Source organism: Neovison vison, chromosome 1, assembly GCF_020171115.1.
Source record: "Neovison vison isolate M4711 chromosome 1, ASM_NN_V1, whole genome shotgun sequence".
Classification (NCBI taxonomy): Eukaryota; Metazoa; Chordata; class Mammalia; order Carnivora; family Mustelidae; genus Neogale; species Neogale vison.
In genome coordinates, this window is record NC_058091.1 from 14049550 (window position 1) to 14072937 (window position 23388).

At 35.4% G+C, this 23388-nt stretch overlaps 1 protein-coding gene across 1 annotated transcript; it reads right to left on the bottom strand.

Annotated features, from left to right (window-relative positions):
* Positions 1-847: 847 nt before the first annotated feature.
* MYCT1 (MYC target 1) lies at positions 848-22617 on the bottom strand. Its single transcript, XM_044236097.1, is given in 3 exon segments — positions 848-2069; positions 22418-22514; positions 22516-22617. Coding segments are annotated over 3 exon segments (711 nt in total). The 3' UTR covers positions 848-1557.
* Positions 22618-23388: the final 771 nt, after the last annotated feature.

Sequence of the window (23388 nt, forward strand, 5' to 3'; positions counted from 1 at the left end):
GAGTACATTTTTCTTCACTAGAAATCCCAATATTCAGAGAAATAAACGAAATAAGCTAGCTAGTCACTGTATCAGCTATGAACCACAGGCCTTTTGAATAATACCGCAGTGAACGCGTGTCCGTAAGTGAAAAGGGGTAGCCACAGGCATTTGCCACTGAAGCCCTCTGGCGCCCATATTTGGGAATGTACCTTTCTTTATAAGGGTGGCTTTCTGTGGAAGCAGACTCAGTAAGTAACTGTCTGCACCAAGGACCATATGACATGGTGTAATCATTGTACAAAGACTGTTCATAGGATCTGAGGTTGAAATTCATAAGAAAGCACACAAGGGCTGATGCCTGATGAGTCGATCCAGGAAGGAGAATTCTTCATGGCTATAACCTGTATTTCATGACAGACTCTCTCCCTACGGACCATTATTTGTTTGCTTGTAAAGTTTCAGGAGAAAGTCCCTAGATAAAGTGCTTTCCAAATTGCTAGATTTAGATCTAAGAAATATAATTTATCCCTTAGGAAAAATGTAAGCTCAGTGTTGAAGTTTGTTTTTAGGTCAATGAATTGAATTTGCTGTTGTTTTCCTAACAACATAACTGCAATAGTGAAGAAAAGTTAACACCTTTCAGTAAACCCATGGATTTTGCCTCAGTGACGTACATAGCAATTCTTGGGAAAGGCACAAAGAGTCTGGGGGGAAAATAAGTGTCAAAACTCAAGTGTTCTGGGGCGCCTGAGTGGCTCAGCGGGTTAAGCCTCTGCCTTCAGCTCAGGGCATGATCTCAGGGTCCCGGGATTGAGGACCCCGCATCGGGCTCTCTGCTCAGCAGGAAGCCTGCTTCTCCCTCTCTTTGCCTGCCTCTCTGCCTACTTGTGATCTCTCTCTCTCTGTGTCAAATTAAAAAACAAACAAACAAAAAAACTGAAGTGTTCTGTAACAGCCACAGAGATTCCCTTTCTTTGCTTGGTCCCCACACCTCTCAAAAATGAGTCCCATGAAGGAACCTTAAAATCTCTGTTTTGTCATTTTTATGCTCATATAATCCATTAAAAATCCAGGTTTGTCAGATGATTCATGTCATTCTAAAGACAGTAAAATTAGAATTCCTTAGGATAGGTTTATTTTTAAAAAGTGACATAGTGACTTTTTTCCCTTTATAGTCACATCGGACAGTGAATGAGGATTGTAAACCACAAATATCTGAAGTTTTAATTATTTTAGTCTAAAATATATATATGTGTGTATACACACACATGTATATTCGGTATCACAGCTGAGTCTTAGGTAAGAATCACTGTCTTGAATAACCTTCACGTTGAGTACAAAATACATAAATAGATAACTATTTGGAAAATATCACTATTTTGTGAGTCACGAGGAAGGAAAACACGTATTCAAAGAAACTATGATTTACATTGTAATGTCCAACTTAGGAAGCATGGACTCAGCTCGGCGACTCCTTCGCTGTTTGGGCCACGCCCTCAAAATTCCGTTTAGCCTGGTTGCAACTTTGTGTCCGTAAAAGACAAGTAAAGGAAGAAACAGACAAAAGCCCGGTCCTCAGGAATCGGGGAACGCCTTTATAATCGACTCATAGGCAGGCGGCGGCGGTGTGGAAAAGCCCATGCGAAGGCTGTGGCTGGACCAGTGGAAATCAGGGCGGCCCAGACTGTGCGAAGCGCTGACGGCGGGCACCGTGGGGCGGGCGGGCAGCGTCATCAGCTGACTGTCCGTTTCCACTGGAAGTGGGGGACTCTGCAGAAAGGGGTGGAAAGTGGAAGCCCGGAAGCTTGATTTTCTGGGGAAGGAATTTGCTTGCTCCAGGGAAGCTTGTCGCTGGAAGGTGAGGCTGGCCAGGCTGAGGTTACTCCGCCGCTCGCAGCCGCTGTGGCGGTAAAATCCAGTTCTGCTGAGGCCGTGGTGGTACGAAGTCCTCGATCGCCGGCTGGAGCTCCACTGCGAGATGGGGGCGCTGGCTCTTCTTCGGGACAGACAGACAAACAGAGCCCAGATGAACCCTGCGATGACGAGCACAATTGCAATGGACACTGTGAAGGACGTCAGGACATCCTCTGAAACAAACAAGCAAAAAAAAAAAAAAAAAAAATCAAATAGGTGATTTAATGTGTAAATAGGCACTCAATGAAAAACACAAGGCAAAGCACAAACAGCAACTTTGGAACGTGTCCTCAATGGAAACATTCTGAATTAGGGAACTAAAAGACAGTGCTAGATGCATATGAATATCAGCTGATACGTTTTCATTCTTTAAAGCGAAATGATATAAAATGACATGTTTAGCAGTAGCATTCCCGTTGCTGATGCTAGTTTCTCACCTAGAGAAATAAATAATAAAAATAGTCTTTTCTTTAAAGGCTGTTCTTTAGTTCATACGTTTTTATAAGGTTGCAAATACAGTCCAAATTTCCTTTTGAGTTACAGCGGTAACAAGGCGCCAGAAATTGATAAAGGATTTTGTAGTCAAATTGGACTTTGCTTTTTCCTGTCTGCTTTCATCGACCCCAGGGATGTCTTCCACCTGCGGGCTTCATGATGTCTCACTTCCTGTCCTCCTTCTGAGAAGGAAGTGATGAGCTAGAACCATCTGGTTGGCTGACTGATTTATGTTTGATTTCCTGAGCTCCGGGACTGTACCCTGTATCTCTGACTCACTGACGGCATGACCTATGCAGACTCCTGTGCTCTTTCTTGGACCACCAGTTCCAGGTCATGCTGCTGTCATGCCCTCATTGTGCTAACGAAATTTTTATCTCCTGAATCCATAGGATCTCTGCTATACATCAGTATCCTTCAATTCACAAAACTTGTACTTGTCCGGATTTCCTGTTCAGGGGCAGGGGAGTTGTTTTCCCCAAATGGAAATTCTACCTTACTGCTTCTTGTGAACTGAAAGCATATTTTTGAGAAAAGCTTCATAGCAGAGCCACTGCGCTGAATGTAAAGAAACTCTAGATGTTAGAACACCCATTCAGCCTTATCATTCACATTTCCCTTCCCTCCACTGCATGATCTAACCCACTATCCCAAAGCCTGCCCTTTTTCTCTGAAGCTCTGTCCCTTTCTACCTATTTTTCTTTCTGCCTAGACACGAGTTTTAAATTTCTTTCTGAAAAACCTACTTTTCAAGATTCATTTCAAGTACTGCTTTTTGGGTAAAGACTCAAGTTTCTGTCTTCTGTCTTCTAGTTACTGTTAAGAGGGAAGCTGTCTTCTCTAATTGCTCATCTAGGGATTCTGCATGGAGATGACCATGGACTGGAAATTAGCTAAGCCGGGTTTTGAGAGTGGGAAAACAAAAGAAGGGATACACGTGCTTTGAAGTTCCTCCCATCAGGAGGTAGAGTCTATTTTCTACCCCTCAAAGCTGGGCCAGCTTCACCCCTTGCTTTGGCCAGTAGGAGGGGATGGACATGAAACCGCAAAATGAAGACTAAGCTTCAAGGGGTCTTTCAGCTTCTGCCCTTGATGCTCTTAGAAGCCCTGTAACTGCCAGGCATCTGAACAAGCCCAGCCTACTGATGACGAGAGACACATTGGACCAGTTACCACTATTGCCCTGGCCAACAGCCTGCTACCTCCAAACACATGAAGGGGTCATCCTAGATAATTCAGTTGTTAGTTAACCACACAACTGTGACCCATGAGGGAAAACCAGTAGAAAACCTATGAAGCTGATCCTAGTCCAAACTCCTGACCCACAGAATTGTGAACTAAATAAATGATATTTTTAAGCTACTATGTTTTGGGGTACTTGGTTACACAGAAAAAGCTAACCAATTCAGAGTTCTCAAGTCAGCTTTATCGCTAACATATAGTGTGATATTTAGGAAATTTGTTTGGACTCCTTAGCTTTTAAATGAGAAAGTTAGATTTTATGAATATCAAGGATTTTTTTTCAGTTTTTTGTTGTAATCTAGGGTAATATATAGAAAATCTGTAATACAGAAATAGCAAAAACAACCAATGTTAATAAATACATATCTTAGGGGAGGAAAAGTGAGCCATAATTTTACTTCATATAATTACAGTATAATGCAATTTATGAGACCAAACAATCATACATAAGAAAAATCATTGCTCCTTTATATTAGTATATATTTGGTGTTCCTACACTTTATATTGTCACATTTATCTCCCGTGTCCAGACTACGTATGTTTTGTTCTACTTTCACAAATACTTATATCAAATTCCTCTAAAACAGTTGATTATATCAAATCTAAACAATAAATTTTTTACAATAGGGAGATGACTTCCTAATTACAAGATGACTTAGAACAGCTCTCCTAAACCAATTACTGTCCTTCCAAAATGTATCTTATAAAAATAATATTGACTCAGCCTTCAAATGCAACCTCTTGCAACAGGCTTTATCTGGAAAAAGCAAATAAAGAATAAATACAGTCAGAAACTAAAATCAGACTTATTGGTTATATAGTAACATTCAAATTTAACTTGTAACTATCAGTGCTCCAAATATTTGGAACCTAAAAAGGAAGTTGTAGGAATTTTGGATTGCCAAGACAATGTCAGCCATGTGAATCAGGATTTCCCAATATTTCTTCGGAAAACAAGATGCATGAATAGAACTATACAAAACCCAGGCCTTCAGCATAATTAGAAGACAAAGAATATCCACATTTCAAGTTACCTAGAAAGTAAACTGATAAAACAGGTACCAGTACATTCTCCCCAATGCTTCTACCTCAAGTCTTCACTGAGAGGAACGACAATTTCAGAAAAAGTTGAATGTAATGAAAACATACTCTGTTCTCTGAAGGCAACAACTATAGTAAAGTGACTTATAGATGTACGCAGGAACGTGAGGAAGCAGGCTTGGAAAGTAATCCTTCTCGAGGAAGAAGAGGATAAAGTGTGCAGTCAAAAGATTACATCATGTAGGATTCCATTTACAGGAAATGTCCAGAATGAGGAAAACTATGGCAAAAGCAGATTAGTGATTGCCTAGGGCAGGTGGGTGGGGTGGAAGGGAATGGGAGGGGTTGCTGACAGCCAGAGGTTTCTTTTTGAAGGATAGAATGTTCTCACATTAGATGGGTGTGATGGTCACATAACTCTGTGACTATAAAAAAACATTTAATCATATCCTTTAAGTGGGTGAATTATATAAGATGCGAATTACGTCTCAATAAAGGCGAATTATGTCTCAATAAAAATAAATTATGTTTTTCTGTTAAAAACAGAAAAAGAAAAGGAGAGGTGCTTTTTGGAAACCACACAATGAAGAAGAGAAGAGGGGAAAATGAAGGGAAAATTTAGGATCTTTCAAGATAAAAAAAAAAAATTAAGAAAAAAGGGCACATAATTCCTCCCCACTTCCATTCGTTAAAAATAAAAGTCCACCAATAAAAACATACCCTGCTGCACTGAGGAAAGAAGGAACCTGAATGATTCCTGGGACTTTGACATGGGCAGGTGAGAGTGGATACGAATATCATTCATCCAAACCGGGGAGAAATGTCAGGTTATGGAACAAGGCGAAGTTGGTATTGGAAGATGCTAAACTTGAATGCCCTTGAGATACTCATTTGGAATTAGGGTTACATAAATATGGAGCTTAAAGAGAAGCAGAATTGGGACTCTCCGTGCTACAGGAGACTTGCTGCCATCCATGGAAAGCACTTTGACTAAAAGTAAGAGTGCATTTATAGAAGTGAGTTGAGAATAGACTTCCAGGAAAATCACAGTTTAACAGGTGGCAGAAGTAAAAAAGGAAACAAAGAAGGACAAATTTGGCAGGTTTGAGGACACAAAAAAATATGCTAGCGCTGAATCAAAGAAGAGAATTTTAGGTCTAAGTAATTCCTGGCTACATGCCCCAGAGACATTTATCTATTAATTTGTTTGACATATAAAGCACCCACTAGATACCAAGTAATGCTAAGTTTATAGGCAAGTCTTAGCTTTGGTGGAGTTTTCTACATTCTATGAGACTTCCTTAAAGTCTTATGTAGACTTATATAGATTAATCTATAAGAAAAATGTCCTTGAAGCCTGAAGCGAGGGTGCTGTGGGCCGCAATGCCCAGAGCAGATTGAGGTCAGATGATGGAAAGTCATGAGTGCCTCTCCAGAAAGTTCAGTCTCTCTACTCAGGCAAGACAAGCAAAACAGAGGGTTAAACAAAGCGACCCATTCAGAAGGACAGAATATAGAGCTAGTAGCAATAAATGAGATAGACCCAGGCCCAGGGCAGCGTGGATAGTAAAACAAGTCTGGACATGCCTGCCATGCTTCAGATATGCAAAGGAGTAATAACTTAGTCTGGGTAGTGACAGTAAAAATAGGAAGGGAAAAACTTGGTCATGAGAGACCCAAAGTCAAAAGAATCTAAAAATTATTCCAAAATATTATACCTTCTAATGCACTAAAAATAAGACATGGTCAGGGTCAGTGGGGTTGTAAACTGAGGTAGAGAGGATTTTGCTCCTAAGATCTCAACTATGATGTTATATTCTAGCAGAAACTTGATAATCAGATTAAATCATAATGTTTTAGGAAGGCTCACTTTATGATATTTATATGCCTTTACTACTTTATGTAAGTTTATGAGAGAATATATTTGCTCCAATTTTTATTTGTTATTGTGATCATTAACATTAAATTTCCATTAAGATTTGGTCACCTGTAATGGCTACATAAATTCTATACTTCACTGAAAAATGTTTTAATTGCTCTAGAAAATAAATAAAAATCATGAACTACTCAAATATTTCATAGAACTAAGTCCTTCGTCTTCTTTTCAAATGAGTCCAGGCAATTTACAAAATTTGGCACTTTGGTTTAAGAAAAGAAACTAATTTTACCTGACTTCTGTGAGTTTTTGGCAATCTTTGTTTCTGTAAGATATATTGCATATAATTTGAATAATTCCTCATTGTGTGTGGGGTTTTTTAAAATATTTCATTTATTTATTTGACAGAGAGAGAGAGAGATATCACAAATAGGCAGAGAGGCAGGGAGGTGGGGGGAGGGAGCAGGCTCCCCGCTGAGCAGAGAGCCCCATGTGGGGCTCGATCCCAGGACCCTGAGATCACGACCTGAGCCGAAGGCAGAGGCTTTAACCCACCTAGCCACCCAGGTGCCCCCTTCATTGTGTGTTTTTAAGTGATCAGTCATTCTTGGAAAAGTTTATTTATAATTTATACCCCAGAGAAACCATGAGTTAATTATGATGAGAAACACTTGAATCAAAGAGTCTGAACAAAATCACTCAGAAATATTATCTTCCTATTTAGAATAATGAATGAATAATAAACTCTGGTTCATCCAGATGTTGTACTTTTGAATAGGAAAATAATGCATTAGGTACAGACCTAGTAGGTAAACTGTAAGTTCCTTCTAAATTTGGACCAAATTTAAAACCCCAGAAAGTTTGAATCAAAGCTTTAGGAAAATTTTGATATTTGGAAGAATATAATTTATATAAAAAATGCAACCCTGTTTTTATTTCATTATTTTGTAAAACACTATCGAATGTTTGGGGCACCTGGGTGGCTCAGTAGGTTAAGGCCTCTGCCTTCTGCTCAGGTCATGGTCTCAGGGTCCTGGGATGGAGCCCAGCATCGGGCTCTCTGCTCTGCAGGGAGCCTGCTTCCTCCTCTCTCTCTGCCTGCCTCTCTGCCTACTTGTGATCTCTGTCTGTCAAATAAGTAAATAAATAATCTTAATAAAAAATTTAAAAAACTACTATAGTATGTTTCTAATTTAATTAATTTATAGGTCGCAAGTACTACTTTTCATGCATTATATCACATAATTCCCACACAACCCCATAATGGAAATACTTTATTTCTTAAGTTCTTTGTCAGAAAAAGTAATCGAAAATGAAAGTGAAGAATTTAAAATTTAAAATGCATAAAAAGATATCAATTTATACCAGGCTTTTTTTTAAATTTTATTTATTTATTTATTTGTTTGAGAAGGAGAGAGCATGAGCAGGGGAGGAACAGAGGGACAAGCAGGTCCCTGCTGAGAGGGGACCCCAACACAGGGCTTAATCCCAGGACCTGAGCCAGAAGTCTGATGCTTAACTGACAGAGCAACCCAGGCACCCCAATTCAATACTAGATTTGGCAACCTGTTACAAACAGAAATATATGGGGGAAATTGTGCTAAAGCAGTGTTATGCATTCTATACATATATTCTCCAGGATCAACAGCCTCTACTGGAGAATTTTAAATATAAACTTCAGATACAGAATTACAGATAAAGGTTTGCAGCAAATACTAACTCTTAGAAATGTCTTTGCTCTGAATCCCAACTTTATTGATTTTGAAATAGTGTCTTAAGTTTATGTGGTAGAACTAAGTTAGTTTATTTTAATAACTGAATACTGACAACTAGCCCTGATCAGGGGACTATTGCTTTTACTTATGTATGACATAAAATGAGAAGACAAATACTCGTTTGCAAAGTATGTATAAAGCAATGTAAACACTAGAGTCTGATTGAGACTTCTAAATATTTCAGGATACAAGCAGACGTAACATATGATGTTAAAGAGATACATTCATTTCATTTCAACTAAATGGAGATAAAACTAGAATCTTGAAAGAGAAAATAGATTCAGTTATCCAGTAAAGAAGCATTTAAGGGTTCCAGGAGTTTCTATGCAAGGCTTCAGTGTTTGTTCCCTTTGAGATTCTCTATCACTGTCTCTCCTAACAAATAAAATGTTCCTAATGGTTTCTCTTTACTGAAAAATAACATAAGGTTCTGTTTCAAGAAAAAAAAAATTAGAAACTTTTAAAATGTAGATTCAAAGTAAAATAATGTCTTCTCTATTAAATTGAGAAAATTAGCAAAGGCAACAAAAGACATGGAGTAAGAAATAGATTTACGTGCCAGGTGACTGTTTGATTTCCAAAATACATTATTCTGACATAAGAAAACAAGAGTAACATTCAAACTCCAGTAGACCAGTGGTTAAAGAGTATGTCCAACCATCAAAATCTTCTTAAGTGAAAAATTTCAGTTTTGTGCGTAAAAGGATTATTTTGGTGACACTAGAACTAGAACAGTATTTCTAGGAGAGCAATCTGACAAGAAATTTTTTTAATTTTAAATGATGATTCTTTGTGGCTGCATAATATTTATATATAGCATTATAATATTTATGATATTATAATATTAAATATAATATTTAACATGGTAGAGCTATCATCTGTGCCATCATATAAAGTACCACTAAATATATTTAATATAATATTAAATATAGTATTTAACATGGTAGAGCTATATTATCTATAACATTTAAGATACTATAATATTAAATATAAGAAAACAATCTAAATTTGGGGAAATGGTAGGCAGAATTGGTAATAATGACTCAAAATACCATATTACTATTGTAAGTAGACTATCTAGGGTTATATAGATACCTGAAAAAGATTAAATAATAAACTTTAAATATACATGACAATCATGAGAATACTATATATACATTAATAATAAATGAGTTACATTTTCAATGAATATAAAATAAGATGGAGCTTACAGAACTTATAAAAATAACATTTAAAAAACCATACTCCTTTTGATATGGATTTGCTTAATTTTCACTGTTCAGTTGGTGCATGTACCATGAAAATGACTTCCTAAACCTTAAAGTCAGTCAGATCTCTGTTTAGAAATTATCGTACTAATTCTTATGCCATTGCTCTATGTGCAGAATTTTTTAATAGTTAAAATGTTAGTAATGACATGAGTCTCTAAAACTTGCTGAACTACTGGTAAAAAGCTTGTCTTATTAAGCTCCTTTAAATAACAAAACTGCAAAAGTAAGTGGGAAAAGCAATCAGAAAGAAATGCCAAGTCATGTGTTTTTTAAATTTTTATTAACTTTAATTAACATACAGTGTTATGTTAGTTTCAGGTGTACAGTGTAATGATTGAACAATTCTATACATTTCTCAGTCTACATCAAGGTAACTGTCTTCTTAATACCCTTTATCTGTTCAAACCATAATTTTTAGTATAGCCTGTTTCAGAATGGTCTTTCATAGGGATTTTTTAAAATTTAACTGGAGTTAATAATTTTTCTGAATCGAACTAGAATCCAGAAAATATATAATGAAAACAGAATCTATTGGTTTTATAGCTTTAAATTTTCATATATATAATTCCATTCTGGCAGATTTTGGTAATAAATTTTGGAAACCTTTTTTTCTTTTTTTTTTTTTTAAAGATTTTATTTATTTATCTGACAGACAGAGATCACAAGCAGGCAGAAAGGCAGGCAGAGAGAGAGAAAGGCAAGCAGGCTCCCTCCTGAGCAGAAAGCCCAATGTGGGTCTCGATCCCAGGAGCTTGAGATCATGATCTGAGCCCAAGGACCCTGAGATCATGATCTGAGCCGAAGGCAGAGGCTTTAACCCACTGAGTCACCCAGGCGCCCCTGGAAGCCTTTTTTTCTAAAGGTACTATGAAAAAAATGTACCTGAAAAATACAATGGCTCAGATATTTTTCTTAAAGCACATTTTGCCTTCTTATTTATCAGTAATCTTAGGGGAGGAAAAGTGAGCCATAATTATACTTCATATAATTACAATATAATGCAATTTATGAGACCAAAACAATTATGCTTAAAAATTCAGGCCTAAAAATTCAGGTCTGCCTTTGAAAACAAAAGGAACAAATTTTAACATCAGTAAAGTAAGTCATATAAATTAGGTATCCTTATCCTGATTTGTAACGTGTGTCTATACAAATAACAAAGGGCTGGTACCTAGATCCTCAATGAATAATAACTCTTTCTACTAATAGTTGTATAACGTACTCAAGTCATTTGACCCTTCCTGACCTAATAATAATGGCCACTATAGTGTCTTTCAATTCCAAGATTCTAATATTGCATCTGGCTTTCAGGACATCAAATCAATGCTTCAGAGGCTGTTCATAGTATTAAAATTTAGTAGAGGTCACCATCTAGTGGTCTTTTATTGAACTGTTCCAGTATCTGAAAAGTGATTTTATCAGTGTCAATAGAATGAAACACTGATCAATTCAGAAAACCTTTTGCAATTGTAAGAATTAGAAGCTCTGTTAATACTAAAGCAAGTTCTCCTGTTCTTGGTACTGTAGAGTAATAGGAGGATGGTTCATGCAATAATAAGAATTTTACAAAAATATTCTTAAAGAGAATAACAATTTGACAATAATATTTTAGAGAATAACATAATAGAAAACTCAATTAATTATAATAAAGTAAACAAAGACTAAGTATTTTCTAAGTGTAGCTTATCTGCCAGTAAATCCCATTTGGTTTTTTCCCACAATATATGCAATATTCAACTTCTCTTATCTACTCTGTTATCTCTCTAGTTAAGTGCCCACCACAGCTGAACTGAAATATTCAGACCGTCTATCTGATCTTCCTGCTTTTATCATCACCTTCAGCCCCCAGCAACACTCTATTCTTAATACAGTAGCCAGACTAAAACTTTGGAAATGTAAGTCAAATCACAACAGTTTTTTTCTCCACTTCTCAAGCCAGGGCAAAAGCAAACTTCTAAAAATGTTCTTTAGGTTCCAATTGGACTTTTTCTCAATTATCTGTGCTCATTTTTTACTCTTCCTCTGTCTTCGCCCCATCCACACCATTCCTTAAACACACTGGATGTGCTCCTGACCTAAGGCTTTGACCGGGAGTAATCTATTCCTGAAATTCCCTGACTATCTCCATGGCTAACTTCAAGTTTTCACTCAGAAGTTGCTTTCTTATTTAGGCCTACCCTGATCACCCTATTTAAAATTTCATCTTGTCCCACCTCTGATGCCTAATGTGCACTCTTGGTTTTCCTTTTCCTTCAAGATTGATAGAAACTAGACTCAGATACTCTTTTTTAGAAGGAAATAAGATAGGTAAGCATCATGGGCTATAAAAATGTCATTACAAATGAAAGATAACATAACTTACACCGAGAATGGCTAGAAAAAGCTTGATGAAAGAAATGAGATTTGAGTTGTTTTCTGTGCGTGACTGTGGGTCAAATAAACAAAAGCCCGGAAGATTTGTAAGTGGTTTGACTAAAGGCATAGAGTATAAGCCAAATCTGAAATATAATGAGTCAACACTATTACTAGAGTACAAAGTAAATTCAAAAGGAAGACTGTAGCACACCTTTTTAAATATATGATTAATTAACCTATAGAAAAACACTGAGAATAATTCAAAGATAAATATTAAAAATATATATTTTTAAATCTGTTTGAAGCCATCAAAGACCTGCCCAAACTGCTAACTCATAAGAACAGATTCCAAAAAAAAAAAAACACTCATCTAACAATAATTTATAAAGAGAGGCAAAAAAATCTGAGTAGAATTCTATGCAATTTAAGTAGATTTGGAAACCAAAAATTGGAGTTAAGAACTGCCAAGGAAGATGGACTCTGGGAACATTCCAGACACTGAATAGGGCCCCTGCAAAGCTACTCCCTAAGAGTGATAGCAAATAAGAGAAAGAGCAGACCTCACCAAGGTCGAAATGCAAGTACATATCAGATCAGATTAGAATAAAATGAAATGACTGCAACTAACTCCAGAAGAAAGATTAATTCCTTCTAGAAAAAGATAGTCTTATTCAGGGCCTTAAATTGTTTCTACAATGCCCAAAACAATACTGAGCATAAGTAACAAATTATAAGCATTCCAAGAGACCAGATCAAAGGAGTAAAAACTAAGAGAACAAGTATACTATAGAAAAATAACTATAAATTATCAAGATATTACAGTTATCAGACACAAATATTAAGATAACTGAGTTAATATGTTAAAGAAAATATATAACAAGTTGAAAATTTTCAACAAATAATGGAAACCTATAAAAGTAATCAAATAAAAGTATCTGACGAAAGTCAGAAATATTTCAACTGAATTATATTAAAAATATGAAATGTTTTTCATATTTGGTGAAATACACCAAAAGCTGTGTGTAGAGGAAAATGTGTAGCTTTAGAAGCATACACGTAAAAAGAACAAAGGCTGAAAAATCAATGATATAAGCTTCTATATCAAGAAGCTAACAAAAACAGCTAAATCAAACACAAGTAAAATGGAATACAGTAAATAATTAAAAGAAAGCGGAATGTAATGACATAGAACAAAGAAAAAAAGAAAGAGACAAAGAGGCAGAATTATCAAAACCAAATGTGGTTTCCATGAAAAAGAAAACCTAATAAAAAATTGATTAACTACTGGTAGGAATGATCAAGATAGGAAGCGGGGAGAAGGAGGGAGAGAGAGTGAATTACCAATATCAGAAATTAAGAAGATGGTATTAGAACAGATTGTGTAGGCAGTGAAAACACATGAAGAGAGGATTCCAAGTTAGCTTTTATGGACTCATTTTCCAGGTACAAGGACTAAGCACTGGAAACAACAATGCTTTCCTCCCCCTCAAAAAATCTTACCTAAAGGCAATAAATAAATGATCAAATGTAAGCAGCGTATAGAGAGACGTTGATGCTTGGAAGACAAGAATATCAAGCAGTAGGTGAATTTCCCAGTTTTCAAAACTTCTAATTAAGGACAGTTTCCAGTCCTAATTATGTCAGCAGGTAAAATACCAATTGAAAACCTACAGTGTTTCCAGTTTGGAGAAACAGTAGACAGAGATTGTGGCAACCAGAGCTGCTTAAATATGAGAGAGAAAAATCTTAGAAAAGAGAATGCCAAGCAGAGGATCTCAAAAGTTTATTGATAAGCATTTCCCATATTTACAGCTGACTCCAGAACCACGTCACATGTTTCAAATAGCACAGCTAGAGAACATAAAAAAAAATTAACTGTCCTAAACTGATACCTGAGTGGCCTTCTAAGAGACAGGCTTTATAGGTTTTTGTAGTTTTGAGTTCTCAACAAAGTTATTTGCCTGTGAGAACAAACTGGGGGGGCAAAAAACCTCTTCAAGGTAATACAGCAGAATCCAAAGGCCCATTCAAAATGTCCATGATACAGTATAAAAGTACTTAACATATGGGGAAACAAGAAAATGTGACCCATTCTTGGGAAAGAAAGTAGTCAACAAAGACATAGCCTAAAATGACCAGATGTTGGAGTTCACAGATAAAAATTTTAAACTTGTATATTTAGGATCAATGATATGAAGGAAAGCATTCATAATGAATGAAAAGTGGGAAATAGCAGAAAACACAAACTCTATGAAAGAACCAATTGGAGGTATTTGGGTGGCTCGGTTGGTTAGGGGTCTGCCTTTGGCTTGGGTCATGACCCCAGGGTTCTGGTATGGAGACCCACATCAGGCTCCCTGCTCAATGGGGAGCCCGTTTCTCCGTCTCTATCTGCCCGCTGCTCTCCTTGCTGCACTCTCTCTCTCTCCCTCTTTCTCTGAAATAAATAATAAAATCTTAAAAAAAGAAAAGAACCAAATGGAACTAAGAATATCAAAACTAAGAAAAATTCACTCAATGAATCTAACATTGAATTTAAGACGACAGTGAGAGGAGGAGCACCTGCGTGGCTCAGTCAATCAAACGCCCAACTCTTGATTTCAGTTCGGGTCATGCTCTCGGGGTCATGGTATAGAGCCCCAAGTTGGGCTCTGTGCTCAGCAGGGAGTCTGCTTGAGATCCTCTCTGTCCCTCTCCGTCTGTCCCTCCCTCAATCGTGTATGCATGCGTGTGTACGCCCACTCTTTCTCTCTCTCAAAATAAATAAATAAAATCTTTTTAAAAAGATAACAGTGAAGTGAGTCAGTAAACTTAAAGATAAAATAATAGAAATTATAGGATTTGAAAAATAGAGAAAAAATCATTGGTGGGGGGAACAGAGTCTCTAAGAATTATGAAACAATATAAAAATATTTAATATATGTGTAATTATAGTACCAAAAGCAAAGAAAAGAGCGAATGAAGGTAAAAACTATTCAAAGAAATAAGGCTGAAGTTTTCAAAATTAGTGAAAGAAATTAATTTACAGATTCAAGTGTCTCAGAAATACCAAGCAAGAAAAAAATATATATATTTATATATAGAACCATACATACTCACGTCATAATCAAACAGCTGAAGATAAAGATAAACTGAAAGAACCCAAATTAAAAACAACAATGTAACAATGAAATATTACATTCATAAAAACTAATTATTGGACTAACTACTAATCTCTAGTAAGATACAATCATAATTCAATATAATTAAAAACTAATCAACCCAGAATTGTATATTATGGAAATTATCCTTTAAGAATACTGGTGAAATAAAGAATCTTTCAGGTGTAGGAGAAAAATTCATCCTTAGCAGCTCTAAATTAAAAGCTTTGTTCAAGGAAATCTTTAGCTTGAAAGGAAATAATATCAGATTAAAGACTTAGATCTTCAAGAAGAAATAAAGAACATCAGAAATAGTATCAGTGTAAATAGAAAAGACTGTTTTCTTTTGTTTTCTCTAAAATAAATACACACACACACACACACACACACACACACACAGTAGATAGGTGATACCTAAGTAGATAGATCGAACTTGAAAAATTTTAAATCTGCTCAGCAAAAGACATGTAAGAAAATAAATAAGCAAGCCACAGACAGGTAGAAAACATTTACAAGTATATTTCTGACAACGGACTCGTAACCAGAATATGTGAAGGACTTTCACAGTCAGTAATAAAAGGACCAAAAAAAAAAAAAAGCAACAACAACAAAAAACAAAAACAAAACAAAAAAAAAAAACAAACAAAGAAAAGGTAAAGAAAATAAAAATGGGTCAAAGAAATGAACAGACACTTCAAAATAGATACTGAAAGACAAATAAGCACAAGGGAAGATGTTAAATGTCAAGAATCAACATTTTTTTTTCTGTGACGACCCAGGTAACAAATATTTTAGGCTTTTCAGGTCATACATTATTGAAAGTACTCAACTCTGTTGTAGCACAAAACAGCATAAACACTTAAACAGATGTCCCAATAAAACTTTATTTATAAAATCAGACAATACATCATATTTGCCTGTAAGTCATACCTTGCCAACCCTTGCTCATCATCATTAGCCATCAGAGAAATACAAACTGAAACCACAGTAAGGTAAAACTAAATACTGACCAGAAAAGCTATAACCTAAAGGGTTAAGAATAAAGAAGAGCTATTGGAAAAGATACGAAGAACTGGAATCTTCATTCATTGTTGTAAAAAGTAAATTGCATAACCACTTTGGAAAAAAGGCTTGACAATTTCTTGTAAAATCAAACATACAGCAACACAATGACCAGCATTTCCACTTCTAGGAAGTTATCAAGAATAATGAAAATATATATCAACAAGCAACTTTTACAGGAATATCTCTATTACAGCTTTATTCTTAGTAGCCAAAAGAGTAAATACTGTATGATTTCATTTATATGAAGTTCTACCACAGGCAAAACTAATCTGTTCTAAAAAAAATCAAAATAATGGTTTCTTCTGCGGATGGTGTAGACAGGACTTGACCAGGATGTAAAATTAGGGAACATTTGGGTTGGTGGTAATATTTATTATGATTGGGGTTTGAGTTACTCAGGTGTGTACATGTTTGTCAAAATTCAGCAAATGTTCATTTATGATCTGTGCACTTCATTATTATTTATTTTACACATTTCATTGTAGGTAAATTTGACCTTAAAGAGAAAAAAAAATAAAAGTATTGAATTCTGATTAATTATATACATACTGATGTAATTAAGAGGAAATATATGGACATCTCCAGTCTGCTTTGAAATATAAACTAATATATTGGTGAACTAAAAAAGCATTGTAAAAATGCCAGTGATGGAACCCAAGCGGTAGACTTATGGGTAGTCACTGCAAAAACCCCTTGTGTATTTCTATATATTTTAACATTTTCATAAGGAAATATTGGAAAAACATGTGAGATAATATCCTTTAAGGCAATATATTTGGAAATTTAAGTGGGAAAATTTTTAGAAAATACAAATTTCCATACCAAATAGAAGAATCAATAGAAAGTCTGAGTAATCCACTATTGTTAAAGACAGTGACTCTATCATTTAAAATTTTCCTATTAAAAATGCTATGGATAATTACAATGGTGACTTTTCTAAAGCATTTAAACAAAAAACAATGCCAATCTTGTGCAACCTATTCCAGATAATAGAAATATAGGAAATACTTCCTAACTTGTTTTCTGGGACCTGCATAACATTAATACCAAAATGTAACAAAGCTACCACAAGAAAAGACTATTACAGACAAATTTCTCTTATGAATGTAGATGCAGGAACTCCAATGTCAGTATCCTGTTACAGGCTTCTAGGCTCATCCTTACTGAATCATTATCGCTGAGCATGAAGCCCAGTGAGAGATGCATTTTTAAATTTTTCTACATAACTCAGATGCACCAGTTTTATAGAGAAGCATTTATAAACACTTGTTTTTCAAGCTTTCTAGGTAACGTAGTTAAGGGAAATAATTGGTAGGCTGTTAATATGCAATGATGCATACATGTCCAAGAGTTTTAAAAACACAAATTAAAGGCATACATATGAAATAAAATAGTAAATAATAGTATTTAAGAGGAGGGAATATAGAGGACATCACTGGGGTGTGTATGTCCAGTTTGTAAGCTCACTCTGTCCCCAGTTTCTCTAGAAACATCCTGCTCCCATCTGCTGGGGGTAGATTTTTAAAAGCCAGATTTTTATAGGCTAAGGAATAGAATTTTCAGCTACTAACCAAGGTTTTCTCCCCTTGACACTTGATTCCCCAAGAAATCAATCCACAACCTTTCATCTCTTTAATTACCTTGGAGAGGATTAGTACTGTTAGCAAGCATACATAGAAAAAGAGAAAAACTAACGCTTAGAATTTCTACCTGGATTATTAAATATATAGAATAGAGGAAAGCAAATAAGTAAAAACCTCAAAAAACAGTTGTTTTCTTGTAATTCACTAGATATTTTGAGAGAGTTAAGAGTGTTTTGTTTTGTTTGTTGGTTGGAGTTTGAAAATGCTGAGTCTAAAGGACTCAAAAATTTATCTTTTTACCATAAAGTACAGTATTGGGAAAAACGAACCACAGTCTGAGTCATATCCTTGTCAGTATGGCAGCCCATACAAAATACCATAGTCTACAAAGCTCAAGCAATAGACACTTGTTTCTCATAGTCCTGGGGACTTGGAAGTCCAAGATCAGGGTGCCAGCACGGTCTGGGAGCTGGTGAGAGCTTCCTAGCTTGCAGGTGACCCTCTTCTCAAAACTGGTGTCCTCATTTACCTCTTCCTCAGTGCACACTTGCAAAGATTGGGAGAGAGAGCAATCTCTCTTCCTTTTTTTTCCTCAGGCCACTAAACATATCAGGCAGCCCCCACGCTCATGACCTAATCTAAACCTAATTACCTCCCCATCTCCAAATACCATCTGTTGCACTGTCAGGGCTTCAACGTATGGATTTGAAGGGGAATGACATAAACATTCAGTGCATAACAAGTCAATTATCAGAAGCAGCGCAAAAAACTTCTGGAGAGACCAGGAGAAGGGCTATAAAGTATGTGACTAGTAAGGGTTTTGGAGAAGCCCTCATCACTCCGTCTCTGTCTATGATGAGTTACAGATTGATTTAGAGAATCCCAGAGAAGCTGGTATCCATTCTTAGCCTTCTGGGGTCCCAATGGGGAAGGTGACAGGCTCCTCTGAGAAACCCTGGGTATCTGATGCGCAAAGTAGAAGTGGGGATGGTCGACATCGGTACATCTGAGTCTAGGGCACCTAGAGAAACAGCCCAACCTCAAGAGGCTTTTACAACTTGAGGATTATGGGAGAGCATCCAATATTGTTCTGTACCATTGAGACAGATGGACAATTACCTGAATGAAAGGTAGTAGACCAGAGGGGACATAAAGAAAGGAAAAACCACTCCATTAACAAATGTTGCATGGACCACGTGAGCCAGATTTTTGTGGTAAGAGCCCTCAGCAGTGGTGACAAGGAGGGGAAGGGGAATGTCCTAAAAACAGATGCGAACTATGCATCAGCAGATGTCAGCAAAGACCAGAACTGGATCAAGAATCAGAGGCCCTCTTCTTCCAATACCCTCCTTAGGATATATCCCCACCCTATGCCCTTTCCAACCTTAGAGAAAAGTCCTAAGGAAAAGGAAAACAGGGAGATCTGAAGTCACAAATTTCAAAATTATCTTGCCAAATCAGGTTAAATTTTTACACTGACATTCAAAACTTTACACAAATCTGCCTCAAGTCATCACCACCGGGAACATAGTGTGTTTTTGCTTCTGCATATTGACTGATAATATTTCTTCCGAAATCCCTGAAATTGTCCAACTATGCCTTACTTGTATCACTAACACCTAACCCACTAAGATATAGTGGAGGGTCAGTTAGTGCTTCTGAGTAAACCGATGAACTGGATTCGTAGATAAGTGAATGAGTTAGTAAGTTAATGTAGGGAACATGAGTGACTAAAATGCCCTTCCAAGGATTCTCTCTCTCTTTCAACCTTTTCTGACTTATAGGAACAGGTAAAGCCTCATTTTTTTCTTCTAAGAAAGATTTTGGGGCCATCTCAGCCATTTTTTAAAACACTCATAATAATTGTTGCCATTTTTGCATATATTGTCTTGTGTTACTCCATAATAAAATAGTTATATATTTGTATACATATGGAGATAGAATCTCTAAGAGTGTGATATTCTTGAAGACAGACATAGTTCTGGTAAGAATTAAATGAGGTGAATGAAGGCAAGCCCCTGAACCAATAATTCCCCCAATTTTTCACAGTGCAAGACAAGAGAAAAAAAACGCATGGTGAGACAGGAAATTCAACCAAAACTATGTTTTCTTTAGGACTCTAAGTATCAAAAAGATAACCAAGGTTAAGGATACATGTGTACCCTTATTATCTTGTTTCATAAAGGCGAGATGCAGCAAACTTTTATAGGTTTTGGTTCTTGCTGCTTCGCTGGTGAATGTTTATAGATAAGGGAAAAAAGCAAAAGTGGTTGTCAGTCTCAAACCAATTTTTTTGCTCCCTCTTGCACTGATTACTCTAATGCTTGCACACCTTTAAGTAAGTTTTAGTGGGTGATTACCATGAAAATGCAAGCTATTATTATTGGTATTAACCTGGTATCATTATCTTATTTTTCAGCATTTATTAAAGTAAACCAAAAAAAAAAAAATCTTATCTGGAAAACTTTTTATATATCCTAAGTGTGTTAAGTTTGAGAAATTTATATGGTTCAATGCACGAGACTTACTTTTCTCAACTATTCTATCTTTTTTCTCTAAATTTGAAATGTCAATCAGACAATTGACTTGGGATGCAACAGACAGCACATTGTACTCTATAAAGTTTCCAAAATAATGTATTTGTGGAGTCAGTGATCACAACAGATAACCATTTAGATACAAAAAATAAAAATATAAAAAGTCAGCATTTATAGCTTAGGAAATTTTTACATGTGGTATATTTACATTCAGATTTTTACATTTTACGCTTAATATTTTTTACCCCAGAAGAAATAATTAAATCTTTCATATTTTTCCCTAAATCATCCCCACTATATCTGTTCAACATATTTGTATTGGTTTTGTTAATGCTTATCAATGTAACACTCCCCTTCCTGGTTTTCAGTATTTCCATCTATTTTCCATTGTATTCACACACTAAGACAAAGAAACAGTAGCAACTGTCTTTGGAACAATGAGTTTTAATTCCTTCTCCAGGACAAATTTTTATATTTAAAAAGAATTTGTTTTTTAGGATTGGCAAATAGACTTCAATTAAGCATTCTCTTATTAATTCAGGTTCATTTTGTAATCATTCATGTGTTTCAGTCTGTGGCTAATCATTCCTTTTACTCAAATAAACTTGAAATTTAACTTCACATGGTCTGGAAAAAAAAATCTGGCTTTACCAGGTTAATTTTTACAGAAAGAACTACTTTACTTCTGACTAATTTATATAGTAAAATTTGTAATGATGAATATAGTGTAAACAGATTCTAGCTATGTTCAGTGTGTCTGATACATTCACTTTCTCTATAAATGAAGATGTGTATGTATATCATATATATAAGGAAGACATATGTGTGTGTGTGTATATATATGTGTGTGTGTATATATATATATGTATGTATGTATATATATATAACAAATATATAAGGAAGACTTCCATAATTCTAAGGCATATTGTGTGTTGGTGTCTACCTGGAATTACTTATCACCAAAGCTATTCTTTACAATATGCAAACATAACTTACTTTCTTCCAATTTTTTTTAATAATTAGATTAGGATATTCACTAATATCCCTCCTTTCCAGGCCTGAAGCAAACACAAAGAGTTGATGGTTAAAAAAAAACAAAAATGAATTCATTCCCTTCATGCACATTTGTATGATGGCGGGCAGCTAGGTGAGGTTGTTAGGGACGGTCAACACTGCTGTTCACTTTCACTGATAGTTTCCAAAGCATCCTCACAAATCACAAAAGAAAGTATGAAATAGTTCCCTGAGGGAACTTAAAACTTGCTCTGGACTAATAAATAGGACTATTGATCTTTTCAGGAACTCCATTGTCTCCTTTAAAAAAATTTTTTTCTGAATTTAACTGAAATTTCTCCCTTTATTTTTAAAATTTCCCTGAATCCAGAATATTTACCTATTTTACATCTGATCCCTTCTTCCCTAGGCCTTCCCTTCTTTAGCCTTGAAAAACTAGTTATTTCAACCTCAGCTTAACCTTGCTGTTGATGCCTAACTAACTAGTAGCTGCGTCTGAACTCAGCCAAAAAATACTTTTATATTGCTTCTTTTTCCCCCTGTGATAGTTTTCCTTTTAATATTATATGTGATGTTGTTTCCAGTGAACTTTTTGTACTAAACTTTTTTCTTCATCTAATTTTATAAGATTCCTTATTTTATCTGTGTCATCATACTCCTGAAGTATAGATTTTGCTATTTTGACTCACTTTGGAAATTAAAGAGTATAACATTGACAGTGTAAGCTAAAGGAACCTCTATTTTTTATTTCATTAATATAATACATATAATTTATAACCTTAAGACAAATAAAACTTAATTTTCCAACAAAACCCACATTATCATATTCTAAACAATTACTTCCATCTTTTATTTTTCCCATTTTTATTCTCAGTATTTCCTAATTATATTTTTAACACCAGCCAAAATCTGTACTTGTTGCCACTCAGATTCTTCTTGAGTGCCTTCATAACCCACTTTAAAGATATTTTACATGAATATATTTATTATAATAAACCTATGAAAATTTAAATAATCAGTTTATGGTAAACAAAATGTCTCAGAGATTTTCAATGTTTTAATAAATTATGCAGTATATTTTCTGCATCCTAATTTTAAATTAAAAACAGTTAAAGAAAATATCTTACCCCAAAAGTTTTCTGGCCATGGACTCCCTAAACTTGTTGTGTTATTAGCCATAATATCCACAAGAAATAGAAGAGACAGAAGAAAAAAAGAAAGAAAGAAAAGTCAGTATGTCCAAAAGAAGCACTTTGATTCTATGTCTTTGTGGTTCAGCAAGAGAAAAATAATTTTCACACAACCCCTCATATACTTGTGTTTGCATAAAAGGAAACAAGTGTATCATGTTTCCTGCTTTTATACTCAAATTAGCAACTGTTTTTCTTATCTTAGAATTCCACATGGTTCCTGAGACACGATACAATTTCCTTCTCGTCATTTCCTCAACTAAATTACCAAGTTTCTTCCTCTGGGCCACCTCCAAACTGCTTTTGGGGCAAGAGGCTCCTTTTCTTGTTCCTTTTCTAACTCCTACTGACATACGGAGGAAGATTCCAAACTCTCAGCTGTAGCACTGTGGGCTAAATTTATGTAGGATAGAGGAAGAGACCACTTCCAACACTTGACAAGTAGATTTGTACAGTAAGTTGAGAAGGGTGGGGTGGAAAGTTCTGGAAATCCATATTCTATTCAAGTACAATTAATTAATTTTACCTAACACCCATTTTTATAAACCTCAGTTATCTATTAAAATTCTTAACATGCCTCTTTTTTCCATTTGGCATGTTAATTTTGAAAAGTTATTCATGTTGTTTCTTAAATATCTATCTAAAATGCAATTTAGGTTTAATTTTTTTATTTTTTATGTTCATTTTTAATAAAAATTAAATATGACAAAATACTCTTTCATTGGTATGTAAATGTGAGAAGGATGATTTCCACACTGAAAGAGCCTGTTTAAAACCAGGCAAGGGAAACATGAATACCAGCATTGATTGCAATAGAACGTTCAGTGCTGTAGGGATAAGGGCAATGATCCCAGTAATGGTTTTCATGGAGGTGTCTGAGAAAGGTGATGACTTTGGTCCTCCACGGA